The 27,241-nt window shown below is 35.7% G+C and overlaps 1 protein-coding gene across 1 annotated transcript in view; it reads left to right on the top strand.

Moving 5' to 3' along the window:
• Positions 1-13,179, top strand: part of ttv (exostosin glycosyltransferase 1 ttv) — a 199,374-nt gene extending 186,195 nt beyond the window's left edge. Inside the window, exons 5-6 of the mRNA XM_067152887.2 lie at positions 8,709-8,959; positions 11,706-13,179. Of these exons, the coding sequence (XP_067008988.1) occupies positions 8,709-8,959; positions 11,706-11,886 (432 nt within the window). The 3' untranslated portion in view covers positions 11,887-13,179. The remainder of the gene's footprint in view (positions 1-8,708; positions 8,960-11,705) is intronic.
• The last annotated feature ends 14,062 nt before the right edge of the window (positions 13,180-27,241 follow it).

Here is a 27,241-nt window from a genome sequence, read left to right as displayed (position 1 = left end):
TTAGACGCCCATATAACAAATCGAAGGATGTGGCATGCATAGGAAATATGACTGAATTGTGGCATATAACAAATAAAATACAGAATAAAATTAATATATGGCATGGTTTATTGATCACAAAATACTCTCACATTGTCATCCTCCTAACTTGTGATGATTTGAATGATCGTTAACGAATTCAAAATGTATCTCTTGAAGTACAAAAGAAATAATCAAATGGGGTGGTACATGATTTCATACCCTATCTTGTCCTAGCAAATCGTAATTACATATTCATTTAATATTTTGATCAGATAGACAGATTCCGTTTGATTTATTGAAAGTTCTGGATTCAGACGATCAGCTCTGAAATATTAAAAGAAAAAAATTTGAATTAACTTTTGCTCAAAACCCCATTAAGTTTCCACTTATCGATTCAAAAATTTACGATTCTTTACAATTACATAATTTGATGCTTCAATTTCAGTTTAAAACTGAGTCGGCTCAATGAAATAATAATCTGTTCCATTACCAGTCGCTTACTGGATTAACAAAATTAAATAGATAAATTACTGAAGTCTGAAAATGCAATACGCATTTAAAATGGTCTGCCTAACTCAAATTCAATTTCTTCAATGCCATATCACAACTACTAAATGCAAATAACGAAGACATTAACATCATCCGCATCGTGTAACAATATCTGAGACAAAAAAAAATCAACTCCAAAACACCATAACCATACAATAATACAAAACTACACTACTATTTACACCCTATTTTACATTATCTACACATGTGGCTACATAAAGACGATCATATTGTCAGAGTATTACTAAATAATTTGATCATATAGTCGGAGTGTCATTGTATAAGTTTATCATAGTTGAAGGTATCGTGAAATTTCTAAAGTTTAATCCGATGACCTGGATGAAAATCCTCGAATATTCTGGAAATCTCGAGTTCAGGCAAAGTCTCGAATGGTGTTCTAGAACCCTTGTAAATTATCGTGAACATTAAAGTCGTGAATTATAGAAAACTCGGAATAAATCTAATTAAGATTACCTCTTCGAAAACGTACACAAATTCAAACATACGTAGGTTCCATATCCTAAATCACGCAAATATCTATCATAATCCACTATCAACTTATCACTTGCCTCAATAACTATATGGCGTGATTCTATTCTCGAAGAATTACTTCGCTTATTCATTACAAAATCACTTCTCTCGAAGACTAAATTATGACATTAACCGTAGCAAAATCTCCAATAACGATTCCTACTATACAATTATACATTTGTGATCCACCCCGGGATATCACAAACTCAATCTAACATCACATAACAAGTTCTACGCGTGTATAATTCTCGAAGATTCAATCCACCTACCGGTTCTCATATCTGGATTCAACTATCTTTGTTCCGTAGGATTATCTACACGGGTTCTGATCCAAAATGACGGAATCATTTCTCTTTTAAGACTTTAAGTTCCAATATTTTACGATTATACACCCAATAAATACCATACACGGTTATATCTCATCTCTGTACGATGACTGTACATCCAGAAACATCTATTCTACATAAACGAATGCTCTAACATTATTCCACCAATTGTGGCTATAATAAAGCTGAAAGATACACTCTGAGAATTGTCACTACCTGACACACTTACTATACCACATAAGCCGTATACGCCGTTCCAATATCACGTTATTATCTGACAAGAATAAATATGAAGATCTTCTACGGTCTTTATAATATGGTAAAGTACTACAACAACATAACTAAAATATACTGCCAGACCATTACTAATTACTACTACGTAACTACACTTCTACCAAACAGATTATCTTAGACAATTGTGTCGACTTAGCTTTAAGGCGTCTTCACGATGTCGAATAACTGGTCGTCATCTGGAATAATATAGTCATAGGTGCCTTCCTCTCATCCTGTTGCCTGTCAGCTGGTCACATGGTTTTAAGCTTCCATTTCAGCACCAACACATATAGTAGTATGTGACAAAACCATGATGATATACCTCACTATTCTCTTGAATTTCAGGCTGAAACTATTACAAGAAAGATTAGTAAATTTGCCACACAACACTTCCTGTAAATATCGTTTAAATATTACACACGGTAAGCAGCTCAACTTAACTTGACGTCCGCTATGTTACGTACGTTGACAAGAATAATATTCTGAGTAGTATATTTGAATGGTCCAACTACGTTAATACAATCCAACTTCCACAATTCAATCTTTAATTATCGCCGTCCGCTCTCGAACCAAGGACTTATCCCAACAGCGTGTCAAACTCCACTGAAGTCCGGCGACTGGCATACACACTAACCCAATAACCTACTTCTCTTCACAGCTGACCGGCTGGACTCCTTGATACTCCACGCACGCGCGTTCGAGCCGGAACTCTAGTCAAATTAGCAATAATAATAATTTTCCACACTGGTTTCATTTGTAAACTAATGTTCAGGAGCGTTGTTATCGTTATTATTATAATCGTTATTTTTGACATACACATTAATTTTCTATCGTGCTATTCTGATAGTATCACAAATCGTTCATATGGTTTGTTATGACCGGTGTGAAACTCAGTTTCTCGAATGCTAGCGATGCGCGCTCTGTTTTTCTTTCTTTTCTTTTCTTTTCTTTTCTTTTCTTTTCTTTTCTTTTCTTTTCTTTTCTTTTCTTTCTTTCTTCTTTCTTGGGCGGTTACTCCTAGTCGTTGACATCCAAATACAGTTTTATAGCTTAAACCATTAATTCGAAAATTATTATGCTCACAGGTGAATTCATTGAGACTCCAAAGAGTACTAGTTCGAAGATATGCCACTCCATCCACATATTCAAGCCATCCGGCCTATTGAAACTGTCACAGTACTAACGGTCCATGACTGTAGACATGATAGGGTTGCCACGTTTTCAAACTAAAAATACGGGAGATTTTGAAAATGTTGGCCAAAATAATTCCATTGTGGCATTATCGACATGTTTTAACTTTAGGAAGCCGTTCTATACAACTGTACATAAAAGTAATTTAAAATAAATATCAGAGCACTAGGCCTATTAATACTTACCACTTGCTTTATATTTCTCCAGAAACTTTAGCTCCTGCTACCAGTTTCTTTACAGCGCCTTATTTCCACTCTCGTTACTGCATGCCAGAACTTAGTGAGTGGGGCGCATTCGACACCTAGTAAAATTCAGAAGCAGCCAATAATGAGTGCTCCCCGAAACGTTTACATGTTGAAATTCATTTTACAAAACAGGTTTACCGGGCGAGTTGGCCGTGCGCGTAGAGGCGCATCCGGGAGATAGTAGGTTTGAATCCCACTATCGGCAGCCCTGAAGATGGTTTTCCGTGGTTTCCCATTTTCACACCAGACTGTACCTTAAATAAGGCCACGGCCGCTTCCTTCCAACTTCTAAGCCTTTCCTATCCCATCGTCCCATCGTCGGTGCGACGTAAAGCCCATAGCAAAAACAAAAACAGGTTGAAAATTAACGAGAATTCCTCACTGTACAAGGTACCTAAAATTATTTAATTAAAATAACTTTCATAGCATTATAGCTCTATTCATATTTACCACTGGCAGTTACCCGCGGCTACGCTCGCGTGGATTCCGTAATTTGTTAAAAGTAATCGTTCCTCAGTACTGTACTAAGACATTATCTGAAAATCTCTAAAGTATAAAAACTCACCGAAAAATTGAGCTTCATTTACCCCAGAAACTCTTTGTAAACTACGTTTGTGGTATTGCCTTTTTGGGGTTAAGATGGCTGTGCGACATAGAACTGTACATGTGAAAAACAATCTTCTCTCAAATCGAAAAAAAAACATGTTTCTTTATTTTTAAAGTAGATTCTAAATAACAATTTTCACGTCTGTAACCATCAGTTTTTGAGATATAAGTATCGCCATAAAAAATAATTGAATTTCTTTCACTTCCCTTCACCCTCCCCCTTAAAAGAATTTTCCGAAAACAAAAAATATGTGTTTCTTTATTTATAAAGTAGTTTGCAAATATCAATTATCACGACTTTAACATCTTCAGTTAATGAGAGATGAATACTCTCAGACAAAGTATTCATCTATTTTTTTCAATTCTTTCACCCCCACCTTTAATTGGATTTCCCGAAAACAAAGAAATAACTTACGTACCGGTATTACTTTATTTTTAAAGGAAACTCCAAATACCAATTTTCACGTCTGTAACATCTTCAGCTTTTGAGATATCACTATCCTAATAAAAAGAATTCAACCCCTTTTTCAGTCCTTTTACCCTCCCCCTCCCACAACCTTAAGTATTTTTACCAAAAACAAAAAATACACGTTTCTTTATTTTTAAAAGGTGAAAAATACCAATTTTCACGTCTGTAACATGTTACGTTTATGAGATGTTCTGTAAATATTCTCAATTTAAAAATTTACCCCTTTTTCACTCCTGTTTTCCCCCATTAATTGGATTTTCCAAAAACAAAATATATGTGTTTCTTTATTTTTAAAGGGGATTCCAAATACCAATGTTCATGACTGTAACGTCTTAATTTTTTTAGATATAAGTACCCTCATAAAATGTGTTCTACCACTTTTTCACCTTTTTCACCCCCTTAAGGGGATTTTCCGAACACAAACAATATGTGTTTCTTCATTTTTAAAGGAGATTCTAAATACCAATTTTTACGTTTGTGAACTTTGAAGTTGTTGAGATATAGATATGATCATTTAAACAATTCACCCCCCCCCCCCGCCCTTTTCACCACATTAGCGATGGAATATCTAAAAATCCTCCCTTAGTGAGCACCTACGCTCTAATATAAATGTATCCCCAAAATTTCATTTCGTTATGTCCAGTAGTTTTGGTTCGGCGATGATGAATCAGTCAGTCAGCAAATGCTATTTTATATACACTGACTGACAGAGCAAATGCAACACCAAGAAGGAGTGGTCAGAACTTTATGCCAATTGCAGGGTAGACTGACATCACTGAGGTATGCTCATGATGTGAAATGCGCCGCTGTGCTGCGCACGTAGCGAACGATAAATGGGACACGGCGTTGGCGAATGGCCCACTTCGTACCGTGATTTCTCAGCCGACAGTCATTGTAGAACGTGTTGTCGTGTGCCACAGGACACGTGTATAGCTAAGAATGCCAGGCCGCCGTCAACGGAGGCATTTCCAGCAGACAGACGACCCTACGAGGGGTATGGTGATCGGGCTGAGAAGGGCAGGTTGGTCGCTTCGTCAAATCGCAGCCGATACCCATAGGGATGTGTCCACGGTGCAGCGCCTGTGGCGAAGATGGTTGGCGCAGGGACATGTGGCACGTGCGAGGGGTCCAGGCGCAGCCCGAGTGACGTCAGCACGCGAGGATCGGTGCATCCGCCGCCAAGCGGTGGCAGCCCCGCACGCCACGTCAACCGCCATTCTTCAGCATGTGCAAGACACCCTGGCTGTTCCAATATCGACCAGAACAATTTCCCGTCGATTGGTTGAAGGAGGCCTGCACTCCCGGCGTCCGCTCAGAAGACTACCATTGACTCCACAGCATAGACGTGCACGTCTGGCATGGTGCCGGGCTAGAGCGACTTGGATGAGGGAATGGCGGAACGTCGTGTTCTCCGATGAGTCACGCTTCTGGTCTGTCAGTGATAGTCACCGCAGACGAGTGTGGCGTCGGCGTGGAGAATGGTCAAATCCGGCAGTAACTGTGGAGCGCCCTACCGCTAGACAACGCGGCATCATGGTTTGGGGCGCTATTGCGTATGATTCCACGTCACCTCTAGTGCGTATTCAAGGCACGTTAAATGCCCACCGCTACGTGCAGCATGTGCTGCGGCCGGTGGCACTCCCGTACCTTCAGGGGCTGCCCAATGCTCTGTTTCAGCAGGATAATGCCCGCCCACACACTGCTCGCATCTCCCAACAGGCTCTACGAGGTGTACAGATGCTTCCGTGGCCAGCGTACTCTCCGGATCTCTCACCAATCGAACACGTGTGGGATCTCATTGGACGCCGTTTGCAAACTCTGCCCCAGCCTCGTACGGACGACCAACTGTGGCAAATGGTTGACAGAGAATGGAGAACGATCCCTCAGGACACCATCCGCACTCTTATTGACTCTGTACCTCGACGTGTTTCTGCGTGCATCGCCGCTCGCGGTGGTCCTACATCCTACTGAGTCGATGCCGTGCGCATTGTGTAACCTGCATATCGGTTTGAAATAAACATCAATTATTCATCCGTGCCGTCTCTGTTTTTTCCCCAACTTTCATCCCTTTCGAACCACTCCTCCTTGGTGTTGCATTTGCTCTGTCAGTCAGTGTATATAAATTTGCTTTGCACTCATTCAAAAATTTTAAATCATCTTTTACATATTTGAAAAACTCTCTACAAGAGAAGGTGAAATGTGTAACAATTTGTAATTCAGCCTTAATGCTCTTTTTTTACTGATCCCACTCAAGAATAAGTTTCTTTCCCAATGGGGCAGATTCACGCACAAATAGTGAGCCTTCTTCTTTGGTGGTGTCTTCGAGAGATCCTCGTTGTCACTTTCCCTACCCATGGTTAAATAGATGTACTAAATACAATACAAACTGCACATTGAACTGAGATCGAGCCGCACGTCAACATGCTACCGAAATACAAGACGAAAGTTTCGTCACGGAAGGTTCAAGCTTGCCAACATGAAAAAGAGAGAATTCAAAGGTGATAAACTGGAAATATCGATTGTTGATTTGGGAATGATAATATTTTAATGATACAGAAATGTTAGCATAAATAAATAAAAAACTAAGAAAGACAAGGGAAAAAAACATTTATCACCTAGTACGTTAAATACGTAAGATGGAAAAAAATACGGAAAAACTCGCAAAATACGGGAGACCTGGCAAAAATACGGGAGTCAAGAGAAAATGTGGGTAAAATACAGGAGGCCCCATAAAATACGGGATACATGGCAACGTAAGACATGGTAATAGGTAGGGCCGGGATGTTCATGACCTAAAAATGTTAGAAAAATGCAAGCATTTATGACTTAAAAAGTATTCAAATATGACAGGCTTCATTTTTTTTTTGATACCTTTGTCAAAATCTTCAAAATCTTGCCACTGTTTAAATTAGCATTAGCCTATATTGAAAATGTACTTTTCAAATCTACCACATTCAATAAAGATGATGATGACAATAATAGTAGGTAATTATTATCATTATTATAAATAAGTAATAATATTAATTGTTATACAGTATTTTGAATTTATTTAATTACTTGGTTCAGAGGTAACTCTCGACTCTGCACTGATTGAAATAAATGTCACATTTTGATGGGCAATCAGAAGGGATTACTATAGCAAATCACATACATTTTAAAGTTTACAAAGATGAATGATCTATTTTCATGCAATATTGACTTGTAATGGGGAAAAGACTGCTCAGCATCGTAGGATGTTCGTGGGGCATATTTGAAATAAGTCAAATCATTAGAATTCAATTGAGGCTCATCTTTCTATCGCTTTCTACGCATTTGTCTCTGACAGCAAGTCAGTGCTTGTTCTACATCAGACATTAGAGGTGAGTCTCATAATTTTTTTTTTTTTCCTTTTTAATTTATTTTCTGTATATTTATTCATTCTGAATTCTGCCTATCATTTCCAGATTTACTTCTTTGCCTCAGGTCCTAACTTAAAGACATCATATTGTGACAAGAAGATCATAACCTCATTTTTGTTATTATATTTATATATATATATTTTTTTTATGTTATAATTATTCCTACAACATTGTCTTTATCTGATATACATATGTTTTAGTTATCACATAATTGGTTTAATTTTTATTTGGCTGAAGATGGCCACTAAGTGGCTGAAACTAGTCCCAAGACTCATTTACTTGATGTATTGAAAAGGTGGACCCTCTTATCAATTTATTCTTATAAAGTCTCACATCTGCAGGTCATTCTGTATGGCTAACACATAAAACCAATCATTAAATATAAAAATTGATTTGACATAAGTAATCACAATTTTTTTCAACTCTCCTAAATTTTTTACAATTTGCACATTCATTAGTTTGTTAGAGGGAAGATGATATGGTAACAGTATTACACCTGAAAAAGAATCAACTGAAAATAGAATGACCTGTTTCATTCTTAAAAGAACACAATCACATTCTATCAAATCACACTCAAATATGTAGAATCTGTATGTTTATTTCTGTTTAAATACTTAGGAACCGGAACTTGAAATCTGCAACTTACCTTAATGATGTCCTCCTTTGTCTCTACTCCAGCATTTATTGTGAGGTGTTTGACAAACCATTTCTCTATTATTGGCATGGGTCCAGGTAGTTTATAAATTTATTTACTCAAAGTTGATTTCAGCAGGTTGAAGAGCCTAACTTTTTTTTTTAAGTTGAAAAGTTTTAAAGTTGTAATTTTGGCAAGGGGTCCCATTTGACCAACCAATTGTAACTACTGTCAATACGGATCATAATGAAATTTTTATCATACGTTGTAATTTTGGCTTAGAAAGCTTAAAATGCCTTTCTTTTCAGATCTATCAAATACTAGTGGTATGTTTAGTGTTTAATATTGATTTGGCTGTTTTTACAAGATTTTATTGTTTCATTTCTACCAGTAATGTTCATTACCATTCTTTTCATTGAGTATTGGCACAGATTTGTCTTGAAAATTTGAGTGTTTGTGTTGCAGGGCTCGTGGGGTTACACTTCCAAGTGGACCAACGACTACTCTATTGTGTTAACTGGTGCAGCGTTCTATCATCGATACTATAACTTCCTCTATACTCACTGGTTGAGTCCTCTTCTCCACAAGACTGTGGAACAATCGCAGAACTGTGAAGATATCCTCATGAACTTCCTGGTGTCTCACGTTACTCGACGACCTCCCATTAAAGTAACGCAACGGAAGCAGTACAAGGAGCAACCACCAGGAGGAGCCAGGTAAACATTTTGAATTCACTTCTACATTACAAAGATTTTTGCTGTGCTGACTGTCTTGGACAATTGAATGCTGGCTTTTTGAGGCCAAGTTGGCATGTTCGATACTGGCTCAGCCTGGAAATATTTTAAAGTGCACCAGCCTTGTGCCAGAATGTAAAGGAAGACACATAAAACAAAATTGATACTTCGATGTCTCTAAGAAACATAGTAGTAGTTAGTGGTACATAAAAGCAATGTTGTTGTTGTTGTTGTTGTTGTTATTATTATTATTATTATTATTATTATTATTATTATTATTATTATTATTATTATTATTATTATTATTATTATTATTATTGGCGATGTTAGGACTCTTGGTTCTCTCTTACACTTTACCACACTTCCTTTACAGTGAACATTGGCACAAAATAGCATAACCACAGTAAACGTATATTCACACACGCATTCACTCCACAAGATTCATTCAACCTGGCAACACACAAGAAGATGCTCACGGCAAGACATCTTAAAGGAATTTAAGATTTTTATGGCTCTAATGTTATCGGGAAGAGATTTTCATATTCTACGTCCATTTGCAGCAAAGGAACAGCTATGTGCTGCTGAGAGGGATAGCAAGGGTGCTACCAGAGCATGTGTTATGCCAGTGGAAAGGGGATGGGAAATTCAGCTTTGAAGATAAGTAGTATAGGATATTTTCATGTAATATTTGAAAGATTAATACTGGAATGTTGAGGTTTCTATGTTCAAATTTCAGTCGCCTTTTACAACAGGCAGGGGATATCGTGGATGTATTCTACCATCCCCACTCACAGGGGGAAAGTGTCAGTAAGGTATCTATACTTCTCTCTCTCTCTCTCTCTCTCTCTCTGTGTGTGTGTGTGTTTTTTTGTAATTAACTGGCACCAGAGTTGGTAAGAAAGTGGCCCTGACATTTTTTTAGGTACCATCCCAGAATTTGTTTGAGAGAGAGAGAACGAATACAAGTTAGTGTGGTGATTATTGGTTTAAAAGGAAGTAATTCTTCTGTTTAATCAAAAGGAGGAAGAAGACTAACTCTTCGAAGAATGAGGGTGTTACTGAAAGGAGGGGAGGTACATGAAAATGAAAGACTCCCTGAGTCCCACAAACCTAATGCCATAAGGGATGACCGTGAGGGGGCAGATAGAAAATATGAAAGTGAGAAGCCTGGCGTAAGTGGAAGTAATGCCAGACTCAGCTAAGGGAGCCATGGTTGCTATTTTTTTATGCAAGTTGAGAGCCCCTAGGAGTTTCCCATTCAGTCACCTCTTATGACAGGCATGGAATACAGTGTATATATTCTACTACCCCCACCAGCAAAGGGATTTTAAGTGTGTGAATGGAGGGGGACACCAGAAAGAGGCATTAGGATTGATGATAGGAGCAAGGGATACTATTACATATTTCACAACTTTTGTAAGAAATTTAATTTGTCTTTGTCTTTTTGTCTTTTTTGGCAGCCTCCAAATGGGGGAAGCAGAATAAATGCATTTCTCTCTCTCTCTTCTTGACCCAAAATGATCCAGTGCTGTATTAGTCATGATAAAATGGTATTTATTTGTTAGTTACAGGGTTAGCAGCCTTGAAAGGCTCATTAACAATAGTAAGAAATCATTTATATTCTTAGCTGTATCTTTGTCCTATAAGGAGTTCCTCATGGATTTCAAAACTGTTGACTGATACGATTATTATTAAGTAATAAATAGGCTACAATATGGTATACCAATCATTTATAGACATATTTTATATATGACCCTTGTAGTTGTCAATCAACTTTTTATGTAATCCTTGTCTTTTTGGCAGCCTCCAAATGGGGAATTCAGAAATAAATGCATTTCTCTCTCTTTTCTTGACCCGAAAAGATCCAGTGCTGTATTAGCCATGCTAAAATGATATTTATTTGTTAATTGCTGTAAAATAGAACCATAAAACCCATTTTCTTCTCAGTTTACTTTCCAAATAAGACAACTGCATCGTAGTTATTTCAGATGTGGAAGTCTTATACATATTTACATACACAAAAGACTGATTTAAACGATACAAAAGTGACAAATGTAACACAGTTGTTGGAATTCTGCATCTTGTAATTATTCTTATGGCCTTTAGTCTGATTCAGTTAAATCATTATGTTCTTGTTCTGTAGTGCTGCATGACTTAGGGCTAAACGTGTACAATTTCACATGTGCAACAGGGAGTTGTATTTGTACTGTCCTTCATCACAGCTGACACACAAGTAATGTTACTGCCAACTAGCAAGAAGGTTTCAGTACAAGATTCAGTCTAGTCCAGACTTGGCCATTTTTAAAATGCAAATTCATGATGCAGTCACGTCCTTCTCTACAGCAGAGATGTTACCTAAAACTGAGTCTGATTCTTATATCAAATGTGTGGCATCTATTTCTACACCCAGTACACATCATGTCATTTTCCAAAAAAGTTTACTTGACCAGTTTTTGCACCAAGGTCTTCCGCTGTTGTACTTGCCAGTGAATGAAGGCATATGATGAACCTAATCCCTAGACTGTAACCTGTGTTGTATTACCCCGTACTCAAAATATTTCTTATCTATGAATTTGCAGGATTAGTTGTGGGGAAGTACCATAATCTCTGAAACTGGTCTCCAAAGGCTTGCTGACTGACCACTACAAATAATTAATCATTGTGAAAATGAATGAATGCTTGCTTTTATTTTGCCATGCTCTCATGTATTAATATGTCTTGTTCATAGGTCACCATGGAATGATCCTGACCATTTCATTCAGCGACAGACTTGTCTCAATACATTCGCTGCTGTTTTTGGATACATGCCTCTTCTGCGTTCGAACATGCGTTTAGACCCCGTGCTGTTCAAAGATCCAGTGTCAAATCTACGTAGGAAGTATCATCAGATCGAGTTAGTGGGCAGCTAGTACTGGCACCATTCTCCAGTTCTCCCTCTTTAATATCTATCATCATGGACTCCGTACTAACGGGCCGCATAAAACACATCACCAGATGTTCTGGTGAAGATTTATTTCCTCTCCCTTTTTCCTTCATCTTCCCTCTCCCTCCCTCTAGTTGTCTTGAACAAGGACTTTGTTTGGATGTGATATTCCACTGAATCATTCCAGTGGTGGGATATTAAGAGTCATAAATACCCATCCTTCAACTACTGCCACTGAATGATATTCCATTTATATTGGCCATAAGTGTGTTGATATTGATATTTTGAGAATAGTGCTCTGTTGTGTTCATTTTATACTGATACTATGGTTCTTTTGTTAAGTTCTTATTATTAACTGTTTGTGATTTCATTAAGCCTAATTGCATAGCTTAATTTTCAACTAATACGTACGTGTCAGTGAAGACACTGATTAATGAAGTGAAAAATTCTTAGTGGCAAAAATGTTGCAGTAAAAATGACCCTAAAAATCAGAAAAATTCTTTAAAACTCATCTTCAAACTGCCCCATCCTAAGAATCAGACAGTCTCAAATTTTCTTTTTTCAAGCTTTGGTTTTTATTGGGGGCTTTGCGACATTATGGCATAATGGTGACCATTTTCCACTGTTGATCTTAGCAGCCATTACAGTGGCAATATCAAAGGGGCTTCTGGGACGTGGCTATCACCAAAATAATAAATATAATTATTTGAGGCACTGTTTTCTTATAGATGTATTTATGTTAAGGGAAGAAAACAAACAACTCCACTGTTATACAGCGATCTCCAAACAAGGGTTTACAGTAAACTCAAGTGACAGGGGCTACAGCCTGTATTCCTCCAGAATCCTACCGGTCATTCCTGCTGGAGACAGCTGCTGTTCCCTTCAGCAAGAAGGAATTAGGTAACAGCCTCATTATTATAAAGAAAACAGGAAAGAAGTGAAAACAGGCAATGATTTCCCTTTCTTTACCGTAATGTAGCAGCTGCTTAAAATAATTTCCATTTTCATTTATGCAGACCTGGAGCCCGCCTGTTGACCATAATTGCTAAACAGCTTGACAATGTGGTTAGCCGGTTTGAGTGCTGTTGGTCGAAAAAAAATTCACCATCAGAATGTTGGGCAGCAGGGTAGGGGAGGTGGTGGTATACCATATCTAATCACTATATTGCGAGCCAAAAAGCCTGGATTAAATTCCAAATCTCTCCACGGTGCTCATATGCAGTGAGGACATATGGCACCGTTGATGGTGATTTGTCCATCAGATGGGGATGTTAAGCCTTGAGCAGACCCCTTGGTGCTATTCGACAAGAGTAGGCTATGTGCTGGCACTCGGTTTCACCCTCTCCCTTCCTATTATTATATATCACATAATTTATTTCATCTCGGTAACACCTCTGATGAGGTTGACGTCAGGATGTTTCCCAGAGCCTCAGCAGTACACGGACTGTTCTGCTGTTTCAAATTTAAGATCCTGTTGTTATGAAACCTTCTTCTGCTTAAGACAGATCCAGTTGCTCGCTGCTTTTCAAACAAAGCACTTTGCATTATTTCATGAAATATCTTTGTATGAACTCTGATGAAGAGAAATATGTGCAATGAATAATATTCATTAACAGAAAGTGTATTGACAAGGTGGTTTTAACCAGAATACTATCTTGGATAGTTTTTAACGAGTTTATACAAGTCAATACAGGAATAAACAGCACACCTATTGTGGTCAAATTTATCAACAATACCAAGTTAATAGCGAGAAGGAGCGACAGAAAACTCGAAAACGTGTGTGAAAGAGTAGAATTTTTTCTTGTCCTTATGTGTTTTCAAACTCTGCTTTCTAGTATTCTTTACTGTACAAATATGTCATTTTGTTTATTCCTTGCATTCCTATATGATAGGAAATTTGGTGCAGTGGACGTCACTCAAAATTAATGCATTACAGATCCTTCATACCTAACGTAGTATGAAATCTCTATTTTTTTTATTTTTTTTAATTTTGTGATCATGTTATCAAGCCAGCCCAGTGGTGTAGGGGTAGCATGCCTGCCTCTTACTCGGAGGCCCCGTATTCGATTTCTGGCTGGGTCAGAGATTTTTACCTGGACCTGAGGGTTGGTTCGAGGTCCACTCAGTCTATGTGTTACATTTGAGAAGCTGTCTGACAGTAGGCCAAGAACCTTCGGGGCTGTTGAACCATGGGCTTTGTTTGTTTGTCGGCCATGTTGTCAGTCCTTAGAATGTTAGAAATTGGTTCAGTGGCTGGCTCCATGTTTTAAATTAGCTGAAAATTGCGAATGCAAGAGGGATTCAATCCTTAATCCTCTTGATAAATTCTATATTCATTTAACGAGAGAGGTTACCGCACAAAGCCCTTAGATGCCAAAGCTAGAGATGTAGCGTCAAAGAACATTATGCAAATTCTGCCGTACCTTCAAACTAAACATTTTGTCAACCTGTGGCAGAGCCCTCGTATTGTTCTAAAAATGTCTTGTTAAGGGACAATAAAGAAAAGCAGTAACTTACCTAGGCAAGAACATGAAAGCTGCACATGGACAGAATTCTGTCTAGGTCTGTAATTCTTTCTTCCTTACCTTGATTATGTTTGTTACTTTTAAACATCTGTGAAATATTTAGGACATCTGCAGATCTACAGTTTACAAATCAACTTGCTTTATATGCAGTCAAGTTTGATTTTCAATTTCTTTTTTGCCTACTAGGCTATTTCTTAGATATAAGGTGAAGCTCTCTAATTGCGAGCAGGGAATAGGTCGATATAAATGGAATAGATACACCTTGTAAAAAAGAAATACCAGTCTGAATATTTTAGAAAAATCAGTGAAGTTGAGAGCTAGGTCTTAACATTAATGCTGGCAAGGTAAGTGATTCTGTCATCAATATGTCAATGTATGTTTCTTAGAACTAATGCCAGTGTTATGGTATATTGTAATTGTTAATTCATGTAAATCATTGCCACCAAGGTTTTGATATTGGTTATCAAAATGTAGATCAGATAAAAGTATGACACAGTATAAGAAATGAATGGCATTGCAGTGAATGGTATACAGTTTTATAATTATTTTTCTCCTTTTATTCAATAATTCTTTTCTTATTAATAATTGACATTGATTTTCAACCAATACAATCAAAATATTTAATGTTATCCTTAGAAATAACTGTCATAAGTCATGCTACTGTTATATTATACATTCAAGATATGATTGCACTTGAGCAAGGAGTTTCTTGTATTTGTTCATTGCAGCAGCAACAACACAGCAGAAATCAACCATTACAGACAAAGTAACCGTCCTGTAAGGTGCAATTGTGTACAACCGTAATATTAAAGGGCTCCAAAAAATTCATTATTTTGTTAAAGAAAAAAATTTTAATTGTTCATATGTATCTCAGGCTTGTGCTGGTGTCCCTTGTGATTTGAGCCATTGTGCCGTGTGCTGAATTGATGAGTTGTCATTGTTTCATGTTCCTTATTATAGGCTTTATCAAGTATAACTCCAGTTCACCATGGACAATGGCATCAGCTCCAGCCACAAAAGTCTACAAATCTATCTCAAACTTGCTGCATTAACAAAATTTAATTGTGTAGAATTTGTACATTATGGAACTTTGGTAGGTTATCAACAATTTATGTGGTTCATTAATGTTGCAAATTTAAATTTAATTTACATATATACGACGTCACTATAGGCTGTTGTGTTTCCCAGCATTCAGTCTGCAAGCCTTTGCAATTTACCATGCATCTCCATAACCCATTATTTGTAACTAGCTCTGTGACCTTGTTTAGTTCCACATTTCTTTCATTAAATCATTAAAAGTTGAGTCTAAACATTGTTACCTTGCTCTCCTCTGTTTCAATTTCCCTCCATGGTTTCTCCTAGGTAACCTATTCTCCTCCATTCCCTTCACGTGACCCCACAACCAAACCCAGTTTATATATAGAGCTTCATCCATCATATTCATTTCTAACTTAGCCTTTACCTCCTCATTCTAAGTACCCTACTGCCATAGTTCCCATGTGTTTTTACCAGCAATTGTTCTTGTAACTTTTTTGTTCTATTACTTCCAACTAAACATTTTATCGTAAGTCCAATAATGTCCAATAACGGACCAAGTACATTGGTATTATATCTTAAGTCCACAGAGTTCTTCATTTTAATGAAATGATATAATGAGAAGATCAAAATGATGTGTCAGATACATAGCTGTTTGCACTCTGCTAAAGATTACACAAAAATACACTCCACAGGAAGTATACAACAGGATAGTAAGGGAATCACATACCGGTACTCTGTATTAATTACGATGTCATCATACATCGTATGATGGTTACTGAGACTGTGACCTGTCAGACACATACTGAGCAGCTGTATTAACGCTAGAACTGGCTAGTGTAACATCAGTAGTATTTTCTATCTTGACCAAGTACATTCATGTCTTGAACATATAATATAATGACCGGATCATCTGATTCAGTATGACAAAGTAATAGAAATTTATTGTATTAATTGCATCTTTATTGGCTCTGATATCTCTGTAAACAAGCAATGTTATGTTAATCAGAATTACATATACATATTTTTAGCTATTTTGGTGAAAAGTTGGTAATTGTCCTGTAGGAATAATTTCAATTTGCATCCTATGTTATTTCCAACAGTATAAATTTTACTTGTTTTCTAGTTATGATGCTATGCAAGCATAACTCCTAAAATAGCTTAAGAATATGTGAAAAGAAAAAAAGTGTATGGATATTTAAAGTATACCTACATATAAACTTGCTTCATGTTTGAGGCATCATGTTCATTCAGTTTCTGTATGTGAGCAGTGGTAGTGTTACATTCCTGGGGGAGAATCTTAAGCATTGAAAAGTGCCCTTCCAGTGGATAAAGATCAGTATGAGTTATTTTCTGCATTACTTGTAAGGATATGGAACAATGTAACAGAATCTTCTGTAAAGTCTACTTCCCCCTTTTCTTCAGAACCTGATTCTGAACATTGTTACATGAATAAATTAAACCTCAAGGAAACACTAAGTCCTATTGTTTTGTGTTCCTGTCTGTAAGTTTCCAACATTGTTTCTCTCCATTTGTGTTTCTTAGAGAAATGTTTTCTTATTTTTCCAGACATGTTTGAACTGCATAAATCCTCCTTTGCCAGTGCTCATATTAGCCCTCATTATGAGAAGGGACCTGCATAGATTTTTTTACATGTTTTTACATCTTTACTTGTCATTAAATGCCTATCGACATCCTAGGAATTGCTTTATTGTTTTACTGTATTAAGTATATCCTCATTTTGAAAAATTATGTCAATTGAAACACATTATTTGGCAGGTGTTTGCTGAGGGAATGAAAGAACTGTCACATTAGTGTTCATTACTTTTCTCTGGAACCCCTTTTGCCACTGAATTCCACAAATGTTCATTTTGACTTATGTGACTTAATTTGGTTTCTGTGTACATTTTTTTACTCTTTCTCTTTGAAAAAAAAAAAAAACCTTTCTATGCTTATTCTGTATTCTACATTGCTTAGTTATTCTAAATCCTGAGTAGCAATATTCTCATATTTCCTTTAAGGGCAGATGGCCATGAATATGAACAAAATTTTGAATTGTTTTCAGCATTAAAACTCATCATAGGTAGGGCCCCATTCTCACAGACACGCAGGTCGCCTATATGGCATCAATTCGAAAGATCTGCACCAGGTCTCTTCAGAGGCCACACACCCTTCTTCTTCTTCTTCTTCTTCTTCTTCTTCTTCTTATTATTATTATTATTATTATTATTATTATTATTATTATTATTATTATTATTATTATTATTATTATTATTATTATTATTATTGATAATGATGATGCTTGTTTAAAGGGGCCTAACATCTATTATTATTATTATCATCATCATCATCATCATCATCATCATCATTTGCTCATAACCATCTGCCCTTAAGTCTTCATTTGACTCTCAGCCAGTTGATAAGAAATCTACCATGTACAGTTTCAAAGTTTAAAAATTCATGATTTTAAATAATGCACTACTATATTTGAAAAATGAGATGGATGATTCATTTATTCAATGAATGATTAATTCTCACTGAGATTCTCCCTCTCCCCCTCTTTTAGACAGAAATTATACAGAAGAATATTTATTAAATAAATAACCAAGCCTAACTGTAATTCATTTGCAAATAATACTAAAAATGTAGATCTGGAATATTTTACTTCAAATAGTGACTGTGTTGTGTTTTGTATGAAAAAAGGAAAAAGCAATCTGGATTTGAGGTTTGTAACTGTTCCTTATCCTTCTTACAAGGAAACTGTTGAGGTTGGACCAGACATGTTTCAACACAAGGTGGAGAATGATCGTCGTTGCGCCTCTCGAAAACCGCTATGTGAAATATTTCATCTTAGAACTTTGGCCGGTAACTTATGTCATTTAAGATTCAATATTGTGCGAGTAATTTCAATGAATTCTTGCTCTTGATTATATACGCTGCAGGTCAGTATTTCTTCTACAATATTATCGCACAGCGGTTTTTGCAGGTGAATGATGAAATCTTAAATTTAATGGTAATAACCATTTTGCCGTAAAGTCAATGGTAGTGTTATAAATGAATGGCTGCAAAATAGGTGGGCAGCTCAGAGCACTGTTACATAAAGTTACATAAAGCACTTTATAACAAATATGAGATTTTGACAACACAAACAGAATTTCATGCTCTACAAAGCTATTTTATGAATACATAGAGTATAGTACAATAAACCTATGATGTTTACTCCTAGAAAATATTATAGATTTTTAAGCAAACAAAATTTTGGACTTTTTTGACAATAAATTGCAAAATAACTGGGTAATTGCCAGGTTGTTTCTAACATATTATATTTTAAATAAGCAAGGATGAAATGTGTCTTGAAGAATTATTTTGTTAACGGTCAAGCATTTTCTGAAGTTTGCTTTTTATAGACAAGGGTGGGAGAAATCATGGTATAAGTTACTTGAAATAACTTTTGAACGGAAGAACCTAGCACGCGTGGAACAGATCTTACTTACCGAGCAGATCCCAAGGAATGCTGCTGTGCAAACCATGGCACGCTAGATGCTTCCATTGAGAAGTTATATCAAATTACTTATATCATAATTTTCCTCACCCTTGTCTAGAAAAAGCAAAACTCAAAAAATGCTGGGCCGTTTACAAAATCATTTTTTCAAGGCATATTTAATCCTCGCTAATGTAAAATACAATATGTTAAAAACAATCCAGTAATAAATCAAAATTGCTTCACAGTTATTCAGTAATTTTGAATTTTATTGTCAAGAAAGTAAATAATTTTGTTTCTTTGAAAATTTAAAAACATTCCAGAAGGGGTAACTATCGTCATATAAACACCTTGTTTGGGCAAAAAAAATATTTGTTTACCATCGTTAATTAACAGTTAAAAATATTATTATTTAACCTAATAATATAGTGACAGGGTTCCCTACGTTAAAATGGCAGTGTGTCCTTAAACTTTCTGATAAAACTATATATATATATCAATTCAGTAGAAGCTTGATTTAATGTGGGTGTCAGGGGACGTGCTTTACCTCATGTTATAGCTTAACCATGGTAAATGGAAAATGAGCTATAGGGTGACAGAAGATTGGGAAAAAGTAGGCTACAAGAAAACACAATTTTATGATGGACACTGTACCTCAAGTACACGTTTTTGACATTCCGATCAATTATGTTCAATTTATCATTTGCAGAGTACGCTTTTCATTTTCATAACATCAGAGCACCTGCACTGAACTCAAGACTTAACTAGGAGATTATCTGATAAAAGCTAAAAACCAACACTATCACTTCTTTTGTAAGCGCAGTTGCAAGTAAACATGTTGAAGTTGTTGAGGGGAATGGGGAAAGGTCACCATAAATTTACCCTGTGTAAACCAAAGCTTGGCCAGTTGTTCACGTCCCATTATTTCTGTCATCCCTTGAAATTATGTTTAGCTCGGAGTCAGCAACAGTTATAAATTGTAATGCAGAATTCCTGCATGCAGTTTACTATGTTTTAAAAAATAAGAATTTTATTGATATTTTTTGGAGATATACTTTGTATCCCATTCAATCCAAATCTGCAGTGAATTAGACAGTGTTTAACTGGGCTTCCACTGTATATAAAAATATTAGAGATTTTAATACTTCTTCATTGTTTGTATGAAATATTTTGCTAGTTGCTTTACATCGCACCGACACAGATAGGTCTTATGGCAACGATGGGACAAGGAAGGGCTGGGAGTGGGAAGGAAGTGGCCGTGGCCTTAATTAAGGTACAGCCCCAGCATTTGCCTGGTGTGAAAATGGGAAACCACGGAAAACTATCTTTAGGGCTGCCGACAATGGGGTTCGAACCTACTATCTCCCGAATACTGGAGTATGAAATCTTGGTAATCTATATACAATATAACATGTATGTTATTAATATAATCTTTCATTAGCACAAACAAGGAAACTGGCAGATTCTTTTTCAGAATAATTCATTTTGTCGTGCTGAGGCCAGCCCATATAACATGATACCATAAGGTGTGCAACAGTGTTCTGATGGTTTAATTGGTCATCCTACCAAGTTCCATTGCAATTTGTCTGGTCCAACCAAAATGGCTTCTTGTTAGAATTAGAGCTTGTGAATTTATTCTTCTATCGTAGTAAATTATATCTTCTTGTAAGCATCCTTCATCTTTTTTTTTATTTATAAGTGGCCAGAGAAGGAGTTTTTAATAGTTGACCAACCATTCCTATTATAATTTATATATAAATTATTTTTATGGATGGTCTCATTTTTTAGTTTATGAATTTCTCCTCACACAAAAGAACATGACATAAATTCATTTTCTTATGGTTGTAACCAATCTATTAGTGTTTACTGGAATACACTTGCAAGGTTCATCTTCATATTGCCATTTAGTTTGGAAATTAAAGACTTGAATTGTTTGGAAAATAAAATGCAAGAAATTACAAGAAAGTCCAAATTCCAAACTTTTACCTAGTAATTTGATGAACTTTAGTTGTTATATAGGAAATTAAGTTGTTCCTTTATTTTAGTTAAGAATGAATGTTTTAGGCCTTGAAATAGAATTTCATATTAATAACTGAGACTCCCTATGCAGCATCAACTTTAACAACTTATTACAGAAGTGTTAAACATTGATAGTAGAGTACAATAAATGAGAACCTTGGACCTCAGGGTGAGAATCAGAGATCCCTAGCACACATGGCTGGATGTATGTATTTTAACAATAGTTTGAAATTGACTATAGGCCTCTTCACCTTTCTAAACCCCATCACCATTGTTGTCATCTTCATCCCATCATCCTAAAGGTAAAGAATTCATTTGTTGAAATTTTCAAGAAACTCATGCAGAAAAGGACAAGCAGGAAGGCAGATAACTCACCATCCTTTACATCAGTTTCTCTTTCTTTTTCTCTCAATCATTCAATCACTCATTCACCTCTGATCTGCATTTAGGACTGTTGTCTAGGTGGCAGATTCCCTGTCAATTGTGTACCTAGTCTTACCTTAAATAATAATTTTAAAGAAGTTAAAAATATATTGAACATCTTCCTTGGTAAGTTATTCCAATTCCTAATTCCTCTTCCTATAAATGAATATTTACCCCAATTTGTCCTTTTGAATTATAAATTTTTCTTCATATTATCATCTCTCCTATTTTAAAAAACTTTGTTCTAATGTCATTCCATGCCACCTCTCCACTGACAGGTTTGAACATACCACTTAATCACGCGGCTCATCTCCTTATTTCCAAGTCTTCCCAGCCCAAAGTTTGCAACATTTTCTTAACAGTACTCTTTTGTCAAAATTCACTCAGAACAAATATTTTGCTGCTTTCCTTTAGATCATTTCCAGTTCTCGAATCAAGAAATCCTGTAACTGTGGAAACAAAATATGTTCTCAGTTATTGATTTGAAATTTTATATTTCTGTCTCCTGTTCATACAAGTTTAACAGTAATGATCAACTGTTGAGTTAAAGCCATTAATTTTCATTTAATTCCTAACTAGTACGTAAAGTTACTAATTTGTGTGTTAGTCTCAAATGATAATGTGATTCTTTTATTCTGTATAATGTAAGTATGTTTGTGTTTAGTAAATAACACTATATAGAGTATCTCAGATAATTTGTTTCTTCGTGTGGTATATAAACTAATAAAATAAATACAAATTAGTACCAAGGTTTGTTAGTGGAAAAAAAAGTCGTCATCAGAATGTTGACCAGCGTGCCGTAAGTCTGCAGTGTTGGTATGGTGTGAGGGCATATGACGCTGTTGATAGTGATCTGTCCATTAAATGGGGACGTTAAGCCTTGAGCAAACCCCTTGGTGTTCTTCGACAGGAGTAGCAAATATGCCAACACCGGGTTTCGCTCTCTCCTTCCTCATTATCATCATCACACTTCCAGACATGAAGATTATCCACGACATGAAATAGAAAGTAGTGCACAAGGCCTCCTGGTCAGTACTAAGGTAGCTGGAACTATGGATGAACTTAACCTCTTTCTGTCATTATATACATAACCTGTAAGTTTTCCAGTCTGTCAAACTAATTCAAGGTAAATAAATACTAGAAAATACCTAGGGACAAAATATTTTCTCTTTAATTAAATATTTTCTTTTCAAAGTTTTTTCACAACATTGTGCCTAACTAAGGAGCACAATTGAACTTATTTAGCAAATTAATTTGCTTTCTTCTCTTCCCAGAATCTCTTCATCTTGTCGCTGTGTTTTTTCTTCCATTCTTCCGTCCATGCATGGGTTTTTCAGTAAAATTATGTTTGTTGACCAACGTTCTAAATTTAGGTCTGTCCCATATAATGTCACCTGTTATGCTGATTTCATGAAGGTCTTTTTCAGTTTTGATTACAGTATGAAATTATTCTTGACTTTTACTGGGGAGGCATAATGAAGTATCTTTTTCAGGTATATTATGTTATTAATTAAATGTTTTCCTTTTCAGGTATTTCATAGTATTTATTAATCATGCATTAGTTTTGACAGACTGGAAAACTTAAAAATTACATATGAATTAAATCAAAACTGAAAAAGAAAAGCTTCCACTTCAACAACAACAACAAAGATATTCCTATCATTACAAAAGATCAGCTACATAGCATAGTTTTAGACTCTCACTTCTTACATTAAAGATTGCAGGATAGATTCCCAACACAGTTAGTAGATTTACTGGCACATTAACGATCTCCCCTTTCGTGAGCAAAATTCTGGTACCCCATCTTCTTCTAGAGACCGTGCTTTATTTCTGTTCTTTCTGCTTCAGTTCTTGATAGATGTGTGTTATTTCACTCACTATTATTTTTCTCAGTCTGCCTCTGGTTTATTTGTGAAGATTTTTCCCTTTAATTATGGTCACAATAACGGCATTGTGCCTTAGGAAATGACCAAAAAGTGATATCTTCTTTCTGTGAATTGTATTTATAAATGCCAGAGTTCTTTGACTTTGTTTAGGACCTTACTGTTAGTTTTCTTTTCTGTTAAGAAAGTTCTGGATTGCCTCCAGATGTTTGTGGTCTTCTTTGACAATGTCCAGCTCTTGCAGCTGTATAGAAACACGCTCCAGATGAAACCAGATAGAACGAAACCCGCAACCATCAGATTTCGCATCTGATGCTCTACCGATTGAGCTACAGATCTGGCATTAAGGCAGTACATCCGTAGAGTGCGCACCAGTCACCTGCTGATAAGCCATGTACCAGTCCTGCAGCCTAGTTCCCTGTCTACTGAACAAAAATGACCTTGGTCACCATGGCTCAGTCAGGCAATGGATGCAAAATCAAAATCAATGACTTTGTTTCCCACAGGTGTCCAATTGACCATTTATTTCGGTACACATCTCTTTGGCATGTGCTATACGTACTAGACAGTATCCCATAAAATGATAGTCTACTTCAAGTACGATGCAATTGTGAAAGCTTATATTTATTTCAAACATTTGTTTGCTCATAGGGATCAATAAAATCTTAAATTTGCAATTGTATCATGTATCCTATCTCTTTTTTGTTATGACTAATAATTCTGCAGAGATAGATTTTGTTCTGTATTACTAAACTGCTCCTAACTCTAATAGTTCATATACCATAAGAAGAAACAGGCAATATAGTCAGGAAGTCCCTGCCTGGGCAAGTCAGTTTTCCTGTCCAATTTGACTTAAATTATCTGGGACACTCATCTATAATTTTATTTTATTAAGTCAGTTAGAATGTTAAAATACATGGTGCCAGAATAATATTAATCTTAGTTTAAATATTGTGAACTAGAATGTCATTTATTTCCGTATGATTGTATAAAGAAAATGTAATAATTCTGAGAAAAATCTTATAGTGACCATAAATTTGTTTTTTATTTATTGTTATGATTGAAAATTAAGCTCAGGAATGAGTGTTTGCCTATTTTGTGTATATTATGAATTGGACAGTCTAAATTAGTGGTATATTTCTTTGGTTTGTATAATGTATATACTGTACGTAATTTTGTTTCGATGGATTTTGTGTGGTCCAAAGTGATGTGTTTGCAGTCTTCTTGACAACCAGCATAGAATAAGAGTTATTATCCAAACTGTATAAATGAGATTTGATGTTCATTTTTTTAAGTCTGTGTTTTATTGTCTGTGTTATTTAACATTGGAATCTAATAGGAGTACCAGGAGTTATTAGAGAATAACAAGAGTCTATGTTTTATGTTAAGATGAGGGTCCACATTTATGTAACTTAATTTGCAAACTTTAAAAATAATTTCCTCTTGATGCAAAATAGTGATTCTAACATTTAATTCTCTATTCAGAATACTTACTGAGGTTCTTATTTAATTGTTTTTTCCTAGAACCAGAATAGCCCATTTTTTACCTTTCTTTTTATTGTAATAATGTGTTCCTGGTCCGTGACAATAGAAGTAAAATCCTTTGGGATGTGGAGATGTTATCCATTGGAACTACTCTTGCACCCAGATGTTTTATTGGCAACTGCAGTTAACATCATTAGTGACATAATGACCTTCGTCAAAGTTTTATGCACATAGTCACAGAAGCAACTGTGATTGTGAGTGGAAGTGTAATGATGTGTAAATGAGTGTCAGCCTCTGAATCCCAAAATTGTGGGTTCAAACCTAACAGAGGTAGTTGGATTTATGAACAGCAGAAAAACATGTATTCTTCACTCTGTGTCATATGAAGCCACCATGTAATTAATCTATGGTGATACATTCATTGTTTTCTGAAAAAAATTGAAGAATTTCCACATTAATTTTGAAAATAAATTATTTACTTTAAATTGAATTGCATGGACACCAAATATGAAATCTATTGGTTTTGACTAGATGAAAACTGAATGATATTGTCATATGCATTACTGGCATTATGATATATTTTTATTTTATTTTTAATGTTAAAGCTTGTCAATTTCTTAAACCAGAGGTTAAATAACTGAGTAATAAGCTGTTCATTTTTTAAAATTCAAACACCTTATGGTTGTGGTGACATGATTCCGATTCCGCTTACTAGGTGATGGTATTTCATAAGCGAATTTTAGTGCACCCTTAGGCAGGTAGTTCAGTTATATATAAATGAGTATTTTTTAAAGTTTGCATATTAGGTGGCATATCTTTATAAACTTCAACTGCTGTACATCCCGCATACTATTATGAAAGTTATGTTTGATTTTCCCTGCAATTAGACTTTAAACTTCAGTTTTATTCACAATACGAGATGTTCCTAAACTCAGAAAATGGAATGTGAATGAATTTGGAATAAGCAGCTTTTCATTCATAGAATACAGTGTATGTCTAAACAATATATTTTCTTCCCTTATCCTGACGTAAAAGGTATATATGTGAATATTATATAATGTTGAACTTTATATTGTGCATTTATAGAAAAACTTCTACATTTCTTTGGTACATTTATATACATTGTTGGATCTGTCTTTCATTCTCCTTACGTCATTACTGAATGTTTTTTTAAATTTTTATTAATGTTACTTTTCATGTTTTTAATATTCTTAAAATTTAAGGTCAAAGGTGTTGAAGTGAATGTGAATTATAATTTACTTTTCCATGCTAACGAGATCTTTGTCCATGATCCTTGAAGTTGTTTGGTGTTGTTAAATTGTCTGTGCATCTGATGTATTGTGTTCATTACTGGACATTTAGTAGTCCTATTATTCTCCTAGATCTTCTACATAATAGTTTCATCATATGACAATTTAATATGTGAGATGTTCATCTGTTTGTCTCTATAATCACTGAATAAGGTTTATGGAAGAGAAATGATTTCACTTTTATATAATTGTGTATCTCTCTTTAAAACTTGATTTTTGATATTATACTTTGTAGGTAACCAAAAAAATAGCAGCAGGTTATGAAAACCAATAACATTATTATATTTAACTTGCAACATTTTAACCATCTTGCTATATGGAAGGGGGATCTCCTTTTAAACAGTTTAAGTCAGTATATCAGTTGTAATAGCAATCATGACAACTATCATTGATAAAATTAGAAAAAACAATAGCATATATTCCTAATATATTACCATCAGGAGCAGTAGCGTATGCTGAGATCAAGATGTGGGCTACCACTAGACTTAGGTTACCTCTTTTCGATGGTTGGTTTAGTGAACGTAAATCCTTAAAGAGTTTTTAGCTGTAGTCAATAACCAATGGAGAAGCCTGCTGTTTCGTTAAGGCTGCTTCACAAGCTACTGCCCTGGCTTCTGCTTCTGTCACTACTCAACACCTGATCAGTGGAGATGGTAGCCTAAGGTTTAGCATATTAAAGTCCGGCATTGTGGGTAAATGGACAGGTCCAATGGTCCCGGTTCAATTCTCAGAATCTACTCCTCGTACCGTTAATTCCCCTGGCTTGGGGACTGGGTGTTTACAAAAGTCTTTGCCATTCATTTCATCCTCATTAGGTCACCATCAAGCCTATACAGATGCCATGCATTGTTATCATTATTATTATTAAATGAAAAATTGAATTTTACAGCATTACCAATGGTCTTACCCATTGTTCACTGGTTTATTAGCTTCCTCAGGAGATCAGTGGTGGTGTACGACCCATGATCACGGGTTTGATTCCAACCAACAAAAGAGAACACTAAACCTAAAAGATTGCATTTGATTTTAGCAGATCTACCTATAAAAATAAAACTATATTACTCCTATAACAGCAGCCCTGCAGTGTCTTCCTAGAAGGATGTAGAAGTAAATGGGAGTGAAATACCAACACTCTGTTATCTATATAATTAAGTCAGAAGTATGAGGTGAGGAAGTATAT

Source organism: Anabrus simplex, chromosome 8, assembly GCF_040414725.1.
Source record: "Anabrus simplex isolate iqAnaSimp1 chromosome 8, ASM4041472v1, whole genome shotgun sequence".
In the NCBI taxonomy this organism is placed as follows: Eukaryota; Metazoa; Arthropoda; class Insecta; order Orthoptera; family Tettigoniidae; genus Anabrus; species Anabrus simplex.
The sequence above is the reverse complement of the archived record's forward strand: the minus strand, read 5'-3'. Positions and strand labels throughout refer to the sequence as shown.